Below are 14,949 nucleotides of genomic sequence, written 5' to 3' on the forward strand. Positions count from 1 at the left end.
ACTCCATTTGACTGTACTAGGTGTTGCACATATTCTGAGAACTAAATTTACAATTGTTTTGGACACTCAAGATGAAAGTGAATTTAAGTATTTAGTTCCAAGGTCATGAGTCTTAGGGAAGAAAAGTCTCTGGATTCTGGAGAGCAGACGAGTTCAGTTATTCATTTTCCCTTGCATCACTAATAGCAAGTCTTCTTTCCCACATTTTAATGTGAGAATGTGATGATAGAGCTGCTATTAAATAATTTAACTATAGTACTTCTGGGAGTATTCTAAGGCTAGAAATGCAACATTTCACATTTAACATCTTGAAATTATTTTTTCCCTTTGCAATGCAAATTGACAATCATTTAAAAACCCATGAATTATGACATACCTTCAAACAGGTTATTCCACATTTAATAGACAGTGGTTCCCACTCTAGTGTAAATACAATGTAATGAAGCCTTTTTAATATTCCACTCTTCCACAGAAATGGTTCTGAATGTGCTGATTTGTAGAATTCTTTTGTTTTCACCCCTCCAAGGGAAACACATAGCAATTTAAATCTTATGACAATAGGCTTGCTTTTCTTGGTTACATTTCACAAATATCTTGAAAATAGTTCATGGAACAAAACGGTCTGCTACTCACAGGATGACAAAAAATTGTTATATTAGGAAGAAGGAAAACAAAAAAAAAAAAGATCTCACTCAAACCATTTCAGATGCTAATAAATAAAAACAAAACCAGTTCCTAAGAAAATGTCTTTAATTTTCATGTTATGGAAATACATATTTTGGTTTTATTTCCATGATACAAAAATTTAAATATCAAACATTTTCTGAAATCTACCAATGCAGATCTTTTTTTAAACAAATAAAGGGCTGGTGCAGTTAGCAGGTTCATCACATTTACCAAAAAACATTTTTTACAGAATCAAGATTTAAAAGTGGGAACAACAGATGTGAAAACAAAGAAAAACTACCTCCCGCCAGGAAATTAATGTTTGAGAAACTTTTAAGTTAAGTTTTTTGAAAGGGTAGGTATGTGTAAGGCTGTATTTAGATGAATACCACCTGCACTGGGGGTGGGGGTAGAGAACAGAAATTCAAAAAATGTTCCTGGATAAAGTAACAGGTAGAAAGCAGTAAGTGAAACTGCAGCTCTACCTGTTTCCAGAATGCTGACAGCATACTGAAGCTGCCTGAAAAAATAGTTAAATATTAGGAGAGCTGTGGTAACTCCCCAAGCAAAGGAAACAGCCTAGCACAAAATCACGGAGTGCCAGTTCTTGTACAGTTCATAGCCAGCATGCCAAAGGAGATGACCAAAGGACACTGAATCTTGCTTCTCAAACCTAACATCAGTTACAACAGCAAGGATTTCACAGGATCAACGACAAGTCATATACTAGGTGATGTACACATGAGTAAAATTGACAGTGATTGTTCAAGAAACAGTTTAAAATAATTAAACTGATTTTCAGGACACATACTTTGTTAACACCACTTTATTTAAATAAAGTATGGCTTCCAAGAGGTGTATTCTCTCAACTGCTTTCAATGAATTCCACTTTTTAAGGCAGTTGTTTTCTACCATGTTTCAGGGACCTCAAAAATTCCAGTGGAACTAGTTGTGAGGCTTCCTAGAAGACAGAATTATGGAATAAAAATTACATCAAACATTTTTTTTTTATATGATGCAGTCTTCAGTTTCAAGAAGAACTTGGAATGTAATGGAGTAAGTTACTGCTAGAAGCAACAACTTTCAGGAAAAGAATTTCAGTTCTGTTCAGGCCTAGAACATTTCCAAACAGAACAGAAAACCATGTGCATTAACATGGTTCTAGCACTTACCTGCTGGAACTTGTTCTGTCTTGATCTTTTTCAACTTTTTGGCTCTCTTCTTACCATCTGGAAGGGACTCTGCACAGGAGTCTGTCTGATCATTTTCTGGATCTTGGCCTTCTCCCTCTTCCATATCATCAGAAACAGTTTCCTCCTCAATAGGACTCATGCTTCTCTTTCCCACTGTACTAGTACCTGTAAAACTGCAACACAGAAGGAAGATGATTGTGAAAAAGTCAAGAGTAACTATTACATAAGTACACATTGTTGTGCATCTATTAAATGCTTATGAATGTAGAAGAATAAACTGTCCTAAGTGGTGTACCATGAAATTACACTATCTGAAAGATTTGGCTTAACTACAAAATTCCTTAAATTTGCTATCTAACCCGATCTTATGTAGATCAAGGTATTCATTTTCTGTACTACTGATGTCTCAGACTTAGCTGCTATTCTGATGAGATCACTCACCTGAAATGTATTTAAATCAGTTCTCTATCCCTGCACAGTTTTACATGTTATTCTCATAGCTATGCAAGCTCTTTAAAGCACTGTCAATAGACACCAAATCATGCACAACTGAAGCCTTAAAACCACACACTGAAATTGAAGGAGTCAACATGCTAACTTCACCTCTCTCCTGGAACTACAGGTAGTTATAAAAGCGTTTATATATAAAGGTAGAGAAAATCATCAAGCTCCATAAATAAACTTTAAATCTGGCTTTCAAGTGTAGAGTCCTATTATTCATGGGGTCAGTAAAAGCGCACAAAAACTTGCACACTCATTTCATCAGTAGCATTGGAATGAAGTCTGACTAACAGTATAAAGATGAACTCAGAGCTCCACTCCATTCAGCACACACTGAAATAACCTTGTGTAGGCTTTTATTCCACTGAAATGCTATTGTTAAATTTCCTTAGAAGACAAATGACAATATTAAAATCAAATTAGCATGAGTATAAAACAGAATGAGGTAGCAAAGGGGCTAATTAAAAACCAGTTCCCATTATGAACTTCTAGATATGTAAACACCAGCTACTTAAATGTCTAATATAATGCTTTTAGAACAACCAATTTTAAAAAGGGTAGGTTTAGATTTATGAACTTTTATTTTTTAATTAGAACTACACAACATGGCTGTATGCATCTAAGCCCTGTTCCATTCTGTGAGCTAAATAAATATTAATACTAAGTTATAAACCAAAACTTTACAAGGAATTTTTTTTCTTTTTAATCAATAGCAGTGAATTCAAGTGTTTCAATAAGGTTTCAGCTAAAGGAAGAACTGTTAAATTTTGCAGTATACTTTTGGCTTTGAAATGGAATTTTTTCAGCTGAACATTTTGCAACTTAAAACAGAGTCTGTCTGGGATGTCCAAAGGCAATAAACAAAGATGAAACATATGATTACATCTCATGCTCTTACATCCACTTTAGGAGCACAAACACCATTTACTTTGACGAATAGCTGGTTTTTCCTCCAAACATTCACACACAGAAGGCCTTCTTGCATGATTTCTTACAAATCATCATTTTGAGTCATACCACAACCACCACCAATAAAAAGCTGGATAGAACTGTTAATCCTATGTACACACGTTGAGATTGCAAAACAGGCAAAAACTAGGGTTGGACAGAAAAAATGTCTAGGGAAGAAGGAGCATTAGGAAATGAAAACCTACTATTTTTTAAAAATACAGTTTAGAAAAGCCTGTAAGAATTCTACTTTGGGGAAAGCCATTCTGAAAAATACATTAGGAAGAAAAAACTCAGGAACCATAAATCATGATCCCAGGATTTCTTCAGCACATGGCTCTCAGAAGGGAACTTGCACTCACTGTAGGAAGAAGATTCCTTCTTGAATGGTCTTATGGCTGAATTTAATTTTTTCCAACATAAGACTCTTGTGAAGTTATTGCAAATAAAGAGAAAAGTTCTTGACCTTCAGTGCACATTTAGCTGGGTATCAAAGAATAACATTAAAATTAATTTTAGGCCTTATGGTCCTCCTGCAGATACCTTACAGGGAAAAAAACAGCCCAACACCAAAAAGTGGAAGCACAAAATATGAAATAAACATATTTTATAATGAAGAACCATTATTCTTCCAAATAATTTTATTTTCTATTCATTTATTGATTGCATGGCTTCTAGAGGAGAAAGGGTTCATTTTGTTATGTCTTGTTCTTCTTTAATCTTATATAAGATTAAAGATTAGAGCAACATAATTTCTGCACTTAGTAATAAACGAGTATGGTTGCATATATGAGTTAGAGCACTACTCAAAGTTCAGTTTTCTAATTATACCAGTTATTTTGGATGTGTCCACATATCTGCCTCAACTTCCCCATTCAGCTGAGAAACAACTGAAAAAAGTTAAAGATTTGAACATAGTAATAGTTTTCAGTCATTGCCCAATGCAGACAGATTTCATTTATGATCCTTATGACCATGCAGAGACACAGATTTACACCATCCTCTAACCACATAACACTTAGGTTTCAAAACACACCTGTACATCAGCTATTCAGGCAATAACTCTATTTTCTAGAGAATATATTTCAAGACATACTAAACAGTAGCAATCCAACTAGTACTATGGTAATTAAATTGAAAGAATCAGCAAGTGGAGGGGAGCAAAAAGTAGGAAAACAATTCTGATGTAGCATTTAACATTTTCTGTTTTGGAAAAGCATGTCTGAGTTTTCAAAGAAACACTTCATCACAACAAGGTATTTGTAATTGGCCTGGATATACGAGGACCTACAATTTCAAATAAATTTAATTTACACAAAACTACAAGTTCTCTTGACACTTGAAACAACATCAAGGTGTGGGAATAGATACTGATCCACCATAAAAATCAGTTATTTCAGCTGAAGAGCAGGTGAACTCACCTAAAATAACACTACATGCAGGAACACTATAATAACTTACTTGCAATATTTGTTACCTATACCTTTAATACCTCAGCTTTTGCAAATCCTATTCTTTACTGGGTAATAAACCACTATAAACAATCATTTCTGTAATAAACCGAAAGAATCATCATCAATAAACCAAGCAGCAACACTTGCACATTTCAAAAATTAGATAATCGTTGGCAAAATGAAGACATTCAAGGAAGTGGTGCTACAAACAGCACCCTGAATTGACAGAAGATGCAGCACTCATAGTTTTAGGCAGAATACTGCATCCCTTCCTTGTACTTCATACGAGTCTTCTGTCATTGCCCTTACTCTACTCTTTCCAGATGATGATCAGGAGAGTAAGTACAAATAGAGCAGGGTACCTAGTTTTCCATAGAGCATACCCTATTTGACTTTTCCTGCTATGGTTTAACACTGTTTTGCTAAGGCAAAGCTCTTAAAGCCATGCATTTAACAGTCATGGCAGAGCTGGCAGGCAGTCATTTGCTAAGCACAACATAGCCAGTTCCATCTGTTTCCTATGTGTGTTCTGAATAGCAAGAGATTTGGACAAGGGGATCTTATTTACTACTTGAAGTTTTGTCAAATGCAGCAGTTTTTCATCTACTTCTCCATCTTACATTAATAATTAGACATATTTCCATGGAAATTGATTTTTATATTTAAGGGTAGTATTAATTTATATGCTAGGGATACATAGTAATTATAAATAATTTTACCTTGTGACTGCTATTAATGCTATTAAACTTTATTTTCTGAAGAGAAATTCCTCTACAATACAGAACTACAGTTTTATCAACAAGACAAGAATTATAAAACCTTTGTTTGCATATTTATCAATCTGTCAATTTAAGACAAAAGTTCCTTACAAGAAATACTCAACAACTTGCTTACTGAATGAAAAAGTAACGAGGACACATTGTCATCATGGAGACAAACAGCTATCCTGCAGCTGTGCTCCTTGGCAGAAGCTGATGCAGCAAGCTTATTAAATAATAAATAAATAAAGGATGTAGTAACATGAAGCTATTATAAGGGATCAGCTGCTGGATACATCACAGTGCTGAGTGCTCAGTTAGATATGACTTCAACTAATCTGGATAAATATACCTGCACACATATATATTTGTCCTGATTGTTTATATAAATACTGATATTATATTTTATATCAAAGTTATTGTATATAATAGATAAAACTGAAATATTTTATATACCTTTAGATATAAATATTTTTATATACCTTTTCTGGAAAAGAATGATTTCACTCAAGATGAACTCTAAGACCATGGTTTGCAGTTCCACATTCTATCTAAACAGATTATACTTCAGAGGAAGCATTTACAAAATATAAGTTGACAAAAGAATTAAATATAACTGGTAAAAAATAAAAATAAATTAAGAAAAAAATGTCAAAAGACCTGCATGAGAGGCAATGTGGGACAGAACCAAATCACTTTATTAATGGAATAATAAGAGAACAAAAAATTATGTAACATGAATTACAAGAGATCTGTCAACAAAATAAAGGCTGCTATCCAAGGCTGTCACGATGTTGATCACATGAAAACAAAAACCTACTTCTTGTAGAATTTTACAACACTAGCTGAAGAAATATATTTAAAATTTTCAAGGAGAGTAAGTACTTAAGACAACCAACTCACTGGAGTATGGCAAACTTTTAGGGAAAAAAATGTACTGAAAATTTTGTTCAGCAATTTTCCAAATGACACATTTGTGGTGGATCTTAAACTTCTTTGCAAGACAACAGCAAATCAGCTTTCTGCATTTCCTGTTCTTCGTGAGCTGCCATCATTACCATCTGCCTGGAGCCTGTGAGGTACCCAAACTCCAGCATTCATTGAGAGGAGACACTTCCTCTGGCAGAAACAAAACTAGAACTTAGTGTTTCTTTGCAGCAAACTCAAGGTGTAGTAAGTATTTCCAGACTACTTAATAGTCTACCACCTTAGTTACAGAGCTAAGCCTTAGCCACGTACAGGCTGGTGCCAGGAGCATCCTTAAAGCTCCTCATCTCCTCACAGCACGGACTCCCCAGGATCCCCGAGTACAACAGCTCCATTAAACTAACTTCATTTGATACGGATTGTATCATCATTCCTCCATATGTTTTTTTGAATCAAACATGTCTATAACACATCTAGAATTCCCACCATGACAAAAGCCATGAACATCTGACAGCTTGCCAAAATACACACCTGCAAAATCATGAGGTCATGAGAAGAACAGAACAAGTTTAGTGAATTTGTTACATGTCAGATTAACATTTACAGGAAGATACAATGAGAACTAGAACTTAATTTCCAAGAAAGATAAAGCAGAAATACTTCAGCACTGGTTTTATGACCACCAAATTTACTTTGTGTTACCACAGGGCAAAGAGGAGAAGGAGACAAAACCCCCCAAAAACAAACCAAAACATCTGCTTAGAGAAATGTAACTTACACACTCCACTCAAACTTATTCTCATATAGAATTCATAGAACTGGGGGGACAGTGCAGGAGAAAGGAGGGGGAAGAATGGCAATAACTTGATAGGTTACTTATACAATTATATTAACAATAAAAATCTCTTCACATGCTCAGTTACACAGATGACTGAGAAAGAAGCTGCCTGTTACCATCACACCCAAAACCTGTCACTAATGTCAGCGGATAAATATGGAACAAGAAATACACACAGCAAAATAGGGAACATGTCCTGACTTAATTTTGTCCTTAAATAATGAACTAAAGCCCTTTTCAAGTTTTACACTGAAAACTTAAAGCCTTGCAAGTATCATCATTTGCTATCCTATTTCTGAAGCATAAGGACAACTTCACCAGGACAGCTCTAGAAGAGAATTTATACCATTCTTTGTGGCACTACTATCACTATGGAAAGTCAGCCCAAAACCAACATGGTCTTTAAAAGGATATATGATGACAACTAAGTGTCCACATGACACAGCCATTCACAAGTGTCATACGACTAAAAAAAAGAATTTTGAAATTTTGGTTATAAGAAACGATGCTACTACATCAAGCTCAGAAGCTGTGATATGACCTGCCCTCAAGTCCCAGCATTTAAAAGTTTGTCTGATCACATTCGTGATGAAAAGTCCCTCTGCTCCTTTACCTATCATCTTTTGACAGCTGATGTACTGCTGCTGATTTATACGCCAAGAAATACATACAGAAAAAAGGTCCTGTATTAGTTAAGAACTACCTGAAAATTGCTAGATTTTGGACAGAAATGCAGTAAGAGCACGAGCTGGCAGCGCAGACATCTCACCTGTTAACACAGTAGTATCGACTCTGGGAAACGTAAGGTGTGCACTGGGTTTTTAACCTCTTCCTCTCCATCTCCTTCCAACTATCTTCTGTACATTTTCTCTTGGCCTGTTTCTCTTCATGTTTTTTCTCCACATATTCTGCATATGTCTGGATCCTATAACTTTCAGCATACCGGCTGGTGTTTACAGCTATGGAGGAGGAGAATGATATTATATACAAAACACTTAAATGACAGCATGCCCTCTACTGAAATAGCTTATTTTGAAAAGCAGAAGGCTGCAAGTTATTTGTTCTGTTCATAAAACAATTTCTAGTTCCATTGTTAGCAATTAAAAAAAACAAAACAAACCCAAAATGCCATATTCTCTAGAAGTCACAATGTCAAACTAGATGCTCAAAGCTCTTCTCAAAGTCAGACTTTGTGCAAAAAGAGTTAAATCTACTTAAGACATTTCTTTTAAATTAGAAACGATCAATTCTTCAGTCGTAACCCTCTTCCAGATTGCTTGTTGGCAAGAAAAGATTTCCTGGATTTTTTCCCTTTTAGTCTCATTACTTAACCCAGCAGGTTTATTTTGCAAGCCTGCCAGGAAAAGACGACATTTGCAAAGCCTTTGCCAAAACTCTGTTTGATTGCTGTGAAACATAAGCTTATTTGAGCTGCATTTTTGGTTGCACAAGATATCCATGGAAGAAGCACTTAACTAACAGCCAGCTGTTCCATCCTTGTATCTTTCTATTGTCTGATCTCCCTTTAACCAAAAAACACTTCAAGTTCAAGGTAGAAACATTTCTGTCAATTTGAAGCACTTTAAAACTGAAGAAAAAAAACTTTCACTGCCTCCACTCAGTAACAATTTAACAACATTCCTTCAAGTCTCAGCATCTTCTCAGCTCTCAGCCTTTAGTCTGTGAGCCAAACTCTGGCCTGATGCCATCCCTGTAACAGATGAATCAGCAAATTAAACTGACTGTCAACTGGTGTCTTCTGCTGCTTTCAGCCTAGCGCTCTGAAAGAAAGTATTGTAAACCAACCAGTAAACCAGTTTAAATGTAAACAAAGCAAAACAAACCCCCTTCCAACCTCAGATTGTTTTTCTGCACATTTTAAAATACTGCAATTGTAGCGGGACAAAAATCCTGATTGTATTATGTACTTCCAATTTTTTAGAGCCATTTCAGATGCATATCCCACTTCGGGATTCTAGCTGAGCTGTTCTAAATACAGGTATTCTGTGCTACCTCTGGTGCAAGCACTAGAGAGGCAAGCTCCAACACCAAATTTCAGAAAAGGTGAGGAAGATGGGTGGATATGGCTTTTTCTCCTCTTTCAGGATGGATCATCCATTTTGTATCTTTGCTGTGTAACAGTGAAATGAGATATCTACAATACCTGCCATGGTACATAAATGCTGCAGTTGCAGCGTACGTAAGACCAGGCAAGAGTTCTGATAATTTTAATCCCAAGTACAGACAGCAGTAGTTATGATTAACAGCCCCATGAGATAGTTGCACTAACCAACAAGTGTCAGACATACCTCCTTTCATCCCCCTTATATTTGTTTTGAACAGCAAAGTTACAGGGTCTGTTTGCAAGAAGTAGGACAATATTTATTGCCCATGAAGTTATGAGGCAGGCATCATGAATGAATTAATAAGGCTCACTGGAGTTTACTGCATGCCAGCCAACATTCCTTGGGGTAAAATTTGTTTAGTTAAACTCAAGCATGTTTTTACTCGCTAAAATCAAGCACAAATTTACCATGGATCATCTGATACATACTCATTTGTTAAAACACAATAACATTATTTGTTTTGCTACAAGATATGAGCCAAAGTTATGGGTCTGCCATTTAATTCCCTGATAAACTCAGCCCTTTCTTAAGGAAGAAAAACAAATAATTTGAGGCTAAATATAATTCTAAAATAAATCTGTGCAAGAGTCAGTATTTTTGTACAAAGTCAACCCTACTTTCTTAAAATAAGGCATGTATTTTACAGCAATCCATTCATATGGCACATACACACACAAATATATGTATATACATATATAGCATATATATTTAATATAAAATGTTACATGCTGAATATTTTGTTTCATCATTGAAAAACTGAAATGAAGCCATATGGAGAAGTCTAAGGAGCCACAGAGATAAAACAAGCTTGCAATAGCAGCTCCTTGTAGGAGTTTAATACATTTTCTCTGATGCTTTTTTGATGGATGCTGTCCATATTGCCAAACAAAGCAAATACAGTTAGGTTGTTCTGCACTCCCAACAAAATAAATGCTCTGCTAGAATGCTCTGTGAATTCCAAAAAACTAAAGAGAACTCAGGGGGACTATTTGATTATTTCTTTAAATTGTAAGAGATGAGACAAATCTTTCTGTGAGAAACCTGACCTAGTAACCAACATCACATGGCTGCATTTCACATTAATTGCAGCCCTAAAGTTTCTGTCTCATAGCAGAATAACAGTAATTGCAAATTGTTTTGGGAAAAGCATTTCTAGAGGATGGCACCTTCCCTCGTTATTAGGGAAGACATCAAACAGGCTGACTGTCATTGAGTGGTCCAAGAGGAAGGTGTACAAAAATACCCTTTTGTCAAGTCCTTGCTTTTATGCAGAGCAACATCCTGACAGATGGCCACTGACAATATTAAGCCTCTTAATAAAAAGACAAATATGTTGGTGAGCTGTGTAGATAAAAGAAAAGCCACTATATATAAATACAATAAACACACAGAGCTATACAGATTAAGGCTGCAATACTAAACACTTAAGCTTATGAAATACTTCAGTAAAATTTCACTTATGAAGCCTTTAAGTGACCTTTGTATCGATGCTGCATTAACCTTATCTGATCATGATTTACTTAAAACATGAGACCACTGCCTCAGCCAGAGCAACAGTGTGCAATTAGTCAGTAGCTAAGGTGGTATTTTCTTTTACCCTCAATACTCACCATATTGTTCCACAGCCTTATTTACTGACTACTAGGGCTATTCATGCCACATGTAACAATCCAGAAGTTTGCCATGATGAGAAAAGTGCACATGCACAATCCAGTTTTCAAAGTAAAACTCAGGAGTGGAAGCAGCAGTGCTGTGTGCCTATTTTTTCAACAGAAAGCAGAAGACTCAACATCCCAAATTAGAGGGCATCTTTTAAATTAACCTAAATGGAATTAAATTGTCCCCTACAGAACATTCAGGGCCGAGTTGCTCCACAGCAATTGTACAACTATATTCCTGGAGAAGCCATAAATCCTAAAGAAACATGTATATGATCACGTAACCATGGACATTATCAAGGTGTAAGAAGAATTCAACAATATTTTGTTAAATATTAGTGAAATCGTCAGTGTAACATTAATGGCCCCTTTTGTTAACCTATATACAGTTTTCAGCCTTTCAAGCATACCAGGACAATTTCTGCTGCAAGGCATTAAAATGTTAACATACATGACTAATTAGCTGGACCAGAGCCTCTTAAGTATATTTGATAACAGCAACTATCTGCAGGCTGTACCCAAACTGATAACACCAATTTGTACATGGTGCTGCCCATTCCTTTGTTTTCCTCTCCTGCATCAGTTTAAGATAGAAGGTGCCTATCCAGATTCTAAATAAAAGAGCATTGTCCAAAGATTGGTATCTGAATGCAGAGCAAGGGGCAGTATCAGTGCAGAGACAAAGCAGATCTTCACCTTGCAAAGGAGAATGGCAAGTCAGAGAGCTAACCAAAATAAGGCTTTGAACCTCCATGTTGGAGAGCAGGGGAAAATGGACAGGTGATCTGAAAGAAAATGGTTTTACAGAAGGGAGATAAAATGCTAATTACGAAGCATGCCAAAGAAAGAAGAAGGATCCTTATGCAAAGCTTAAACTTAAAATATTTTCCTTAACAAAGAACAGAGAGGACAGCACACATTTCATGCTGTGCACATGTATGGAGATTGTTATAAAGCACTTTAACTCCCTTACAGATTAAGTTATTTAATTACTGAAAGAATTCCAGCTATCCCTTCTTTTTAGGCCAGCAACCTGAACAGTCAAAGCTGGATGACAACATTCCAAGAAATCGTGAAAAACAAGGGCTTAACATTGATCCAAAGCATTAACTTGTGAGTTAACTGTTCTGTGCAGAGGACTCACAAGTTAACTGCACAGAACAGTTGAGGGGCTGAAGTAGCTGAAGTACAAATACTTCAGATCATACCAATTTTTTCATTGAAATAAAATAGTGGGTTTGCTTGACAGTTAAGACAAGCTGAAGTCTCTCCCATTTTCCCCACCATTTCCAGACTATCTGGATGAAGTCTAGATCCTTGTAAGTCACAGGATCACTGAAACAGTACTTATTCCATACTAACCTCTCCAAATGGAAAGCCAGCTTTATAAATACATAAAGCTGAACAGCATCCAAAGGCAAACTTATTTAGCAAGACAACAATCTTAAGAGTGAGAAGCTGTATGCAAAAAGTTAGTGCTGAAGTTTCTTGTGTTCATCAGCTCTAACAGTGCACAGGTTTATCTTTTGCCACACACTTAACAAATATGTGCTTCATGTTTGACAGAAACGCTGATGCCACTTGCAGTGTAACTTGGTAACAGAAAGTTTTGTCTCCCAGATGTCCAACTAAAGGAATATCAACCATTAAAAAATTCTTATTAATTACCTACTTTGATCAGCAAATCCCAACAGAACATAGACTATGTTTATTATAGTGACCATTATAGTTTTCAGGTGCTTGTAGCCTGGAAATCAGTTTACAGCACAGCATATTCCAAAAAGTTAAGACAAATCAGAGCCATATAACCACCACTTTCATAAACCTGCTATTGGCTTTAAGATGACATTGCGGCAGCCCAGCAGCGACACAGAGCCCACTAGAAGCCAAGAGCCTCTCCCGGCAAGGGCCAGGTCCAGCTTGCACAGACAGGCACAGCAGGGTGACTGTGCAACTGTTCCCTAGCATCTGTCCTGCTGCAGCTTCCACTTCAAGCTACAGAGAATGCATATATATGATTTTATACAAGAACAAGCCTTTTCTACTCATAATAAAGATTGCCAATGTGTGAGTCGCATGAATAACCAAATAAAGTGAAGATTCTTGGATATCATCATAAGCAACAAAATGAGAAGTTTAAGGCATTTGACTCTTGTTTCCCAAGGTTTCTTGTTTGTGTGTTTTAAAGCATGCCATATTCAGTTGGAAAGTTAGAAGCTGCTCCAAAATTGCCTATAAAAATACTGCCCTTTTCCCTACTTAGTTTTTCAGAGGAAATAAAGTGGAAGAGAAAACAAGTCTTTTTATATTATGCTAAGATTCATAGGTCCTTCAGGGTAACTCCTGAACAATTAAAACATTGGAATGCACATTCTCCCTAGCAACATAAACACTACTGATTATCATGCGAAATTGGAAGAGCTGTTTATTAGCTAAATTCAGCTAATCAAATGTATAGTTTATAAGCAGAAAATCTTATAGGCCAATGTTTTACCAATCAGTTTTGGACTAGGTTTTAATGGTTACCATCCATTATATTACTTAACTCAGGCACATTGTTTTAAAGAGCACTGGGGGATGAAGAGATATATTTTTTTCTCTACATATTCAAAATGGATTTTTGAATCAGTGAGAAATCCAACATATTCCCAGGATGCTGATGAACAAGTTTTTAGCCTATTTAAAATAATTAAGCCAGGAGAGCTAGAAACAACAAAAACAGCACAGCAGCAACAGTTTACACAAAGTGCCACATTTTGAGAGGTCTGTCATGTGTAAAGGTTAAACATGATAACTAATTATTTGAAATATGAAAGACAAGTACCACCATTTCAGTACTAACCTTAGATACAGTTATACAAAGCTAGTCATAGAGACAAATCATATTTCAAATTATCTTGTAACACCTATGAAGCTGAACAAAATTAAAAGTTATTGGAGCAAAATTGTTAAGAAACCAGGCAGATCCATCGACTGGTTATGCTGAGCATGCACACCCAGGGAGGATGGCAGATCAGTCTTTAAATGATGTGCTCTTCAAGTCACCTTAGTTCAGCCAAATATTCAGTGTTTGAATCACTGCTGCAACAGAAAAATAAAAACACCTCCCAGTTGTGAACGGGGTTTCAAAATCTGATAGACATGGAGTTAACACTCCATGCAGATAATTACAAAACCAGTCCTATTTTAACTGCTTTTTCACACACAATTGCCTTATTAAGAAGATGCAAAGCGAGTCTGGATGTTTTTACAGTACTTAGACTCCTCTGTAAGGGAAATCTGAACACTTTACGGGAAAATTCCATACACTTTTCATGTCCTTGATCCATTTATGTCCCATAGGTGTTCTTGTTGCACTTGTGTTTACTTAACTGTAAATTTTAATACCAGCTCAAAGTCAGAAACCTCTTTAAGAGGTAAGCATAGAAGTACACCCGTAGCAACATCTTGCCTTGTATTCATGTTGCTTCACAGTCCTCCAAGGCTTTTTACAAAGTCCAGAAAATGCAGACATTTATAGGAACAGGTTAAAAAAACAGCCACAGTTTCTCCTAGGTCCTTCAGTTAAGCATATCTCACTAAATCACAAGTACAAACAGTGACTTTTATTACCAAAACAATTCATAAAGAATTGAAGATGAGGAAATAGAATAACAGAATGGAATTTAAAATGCATTTATTACAGAAAAAAACCCAATACCCAAACCAACAAAATATCAAGAATTTAAAAAAATTTTACAGTAAAAATCACACAATTTTTGGTAATTGAGGTTGCTTTAATTTATCAGCTTTGTAGGCTCACTGCTTTCAGTACATGAATTTCTACTAACCTGATTTCATAAAAATCTAAGAAAGACTATAATCACCTGAGCTTTCAAAC

At 35.9% G+C, this 14,949-nt stretch overlaps 1 protein-coding gene across 5 annotated transcripts in view; it reads right to left on the minus strand.

The window, feature by feature from the left end:
* Positions 1-732: 732 nt before the first annotated feature.
* The window catches only part of PARN (poly(A)-specific ribonuclease), a 44,792-nt gene continuing 30,575 nt past the window's right edge, over positions 733-14,949 (minus strand). For all 5 annotated transcript variants that reach the window (XM_041462690.1, XM_041462689.1, XM_041462691.1 and 2 more), the window contains 3 exons: positions 8,055-8,244; positions 1,839-2,032; positions 733-1,627 (listed from right to left, as the gene is read on the minus strand). In XM_041462690.1, the coding sequence (XP_041318624.1) occupies positions 1,575-1,627; positions 1,839-2,032; positions 8,055-8,244 (437 nt within the window). In that variant the 3' untranslated portion in view covers positions 733-1,574. The remainder of the gene's footprint in view (positions 1,628-1,838; positions 2,033-8,054; positions 8,245-14,949) is intronic.

The sequence above is a fragment of the Pyrgilauda ruficollis genome, unplaced genomic scaffold (genome assembly GCF_017590135.1).
Source record: "Pyrgilauda ruficollis isolate IOZ18807 unplaced genomic scaffold, ASM1759013v1 scaffold16, whole genome shotgun sequence".
In the NCBI taxonomy this organism is placed as follows: Eukaryota; Metazoa; Chordata; class Aves; order Passeriformes; family Passeridae; genus Pyrgilauda; species Pyrgilauda ruficollis.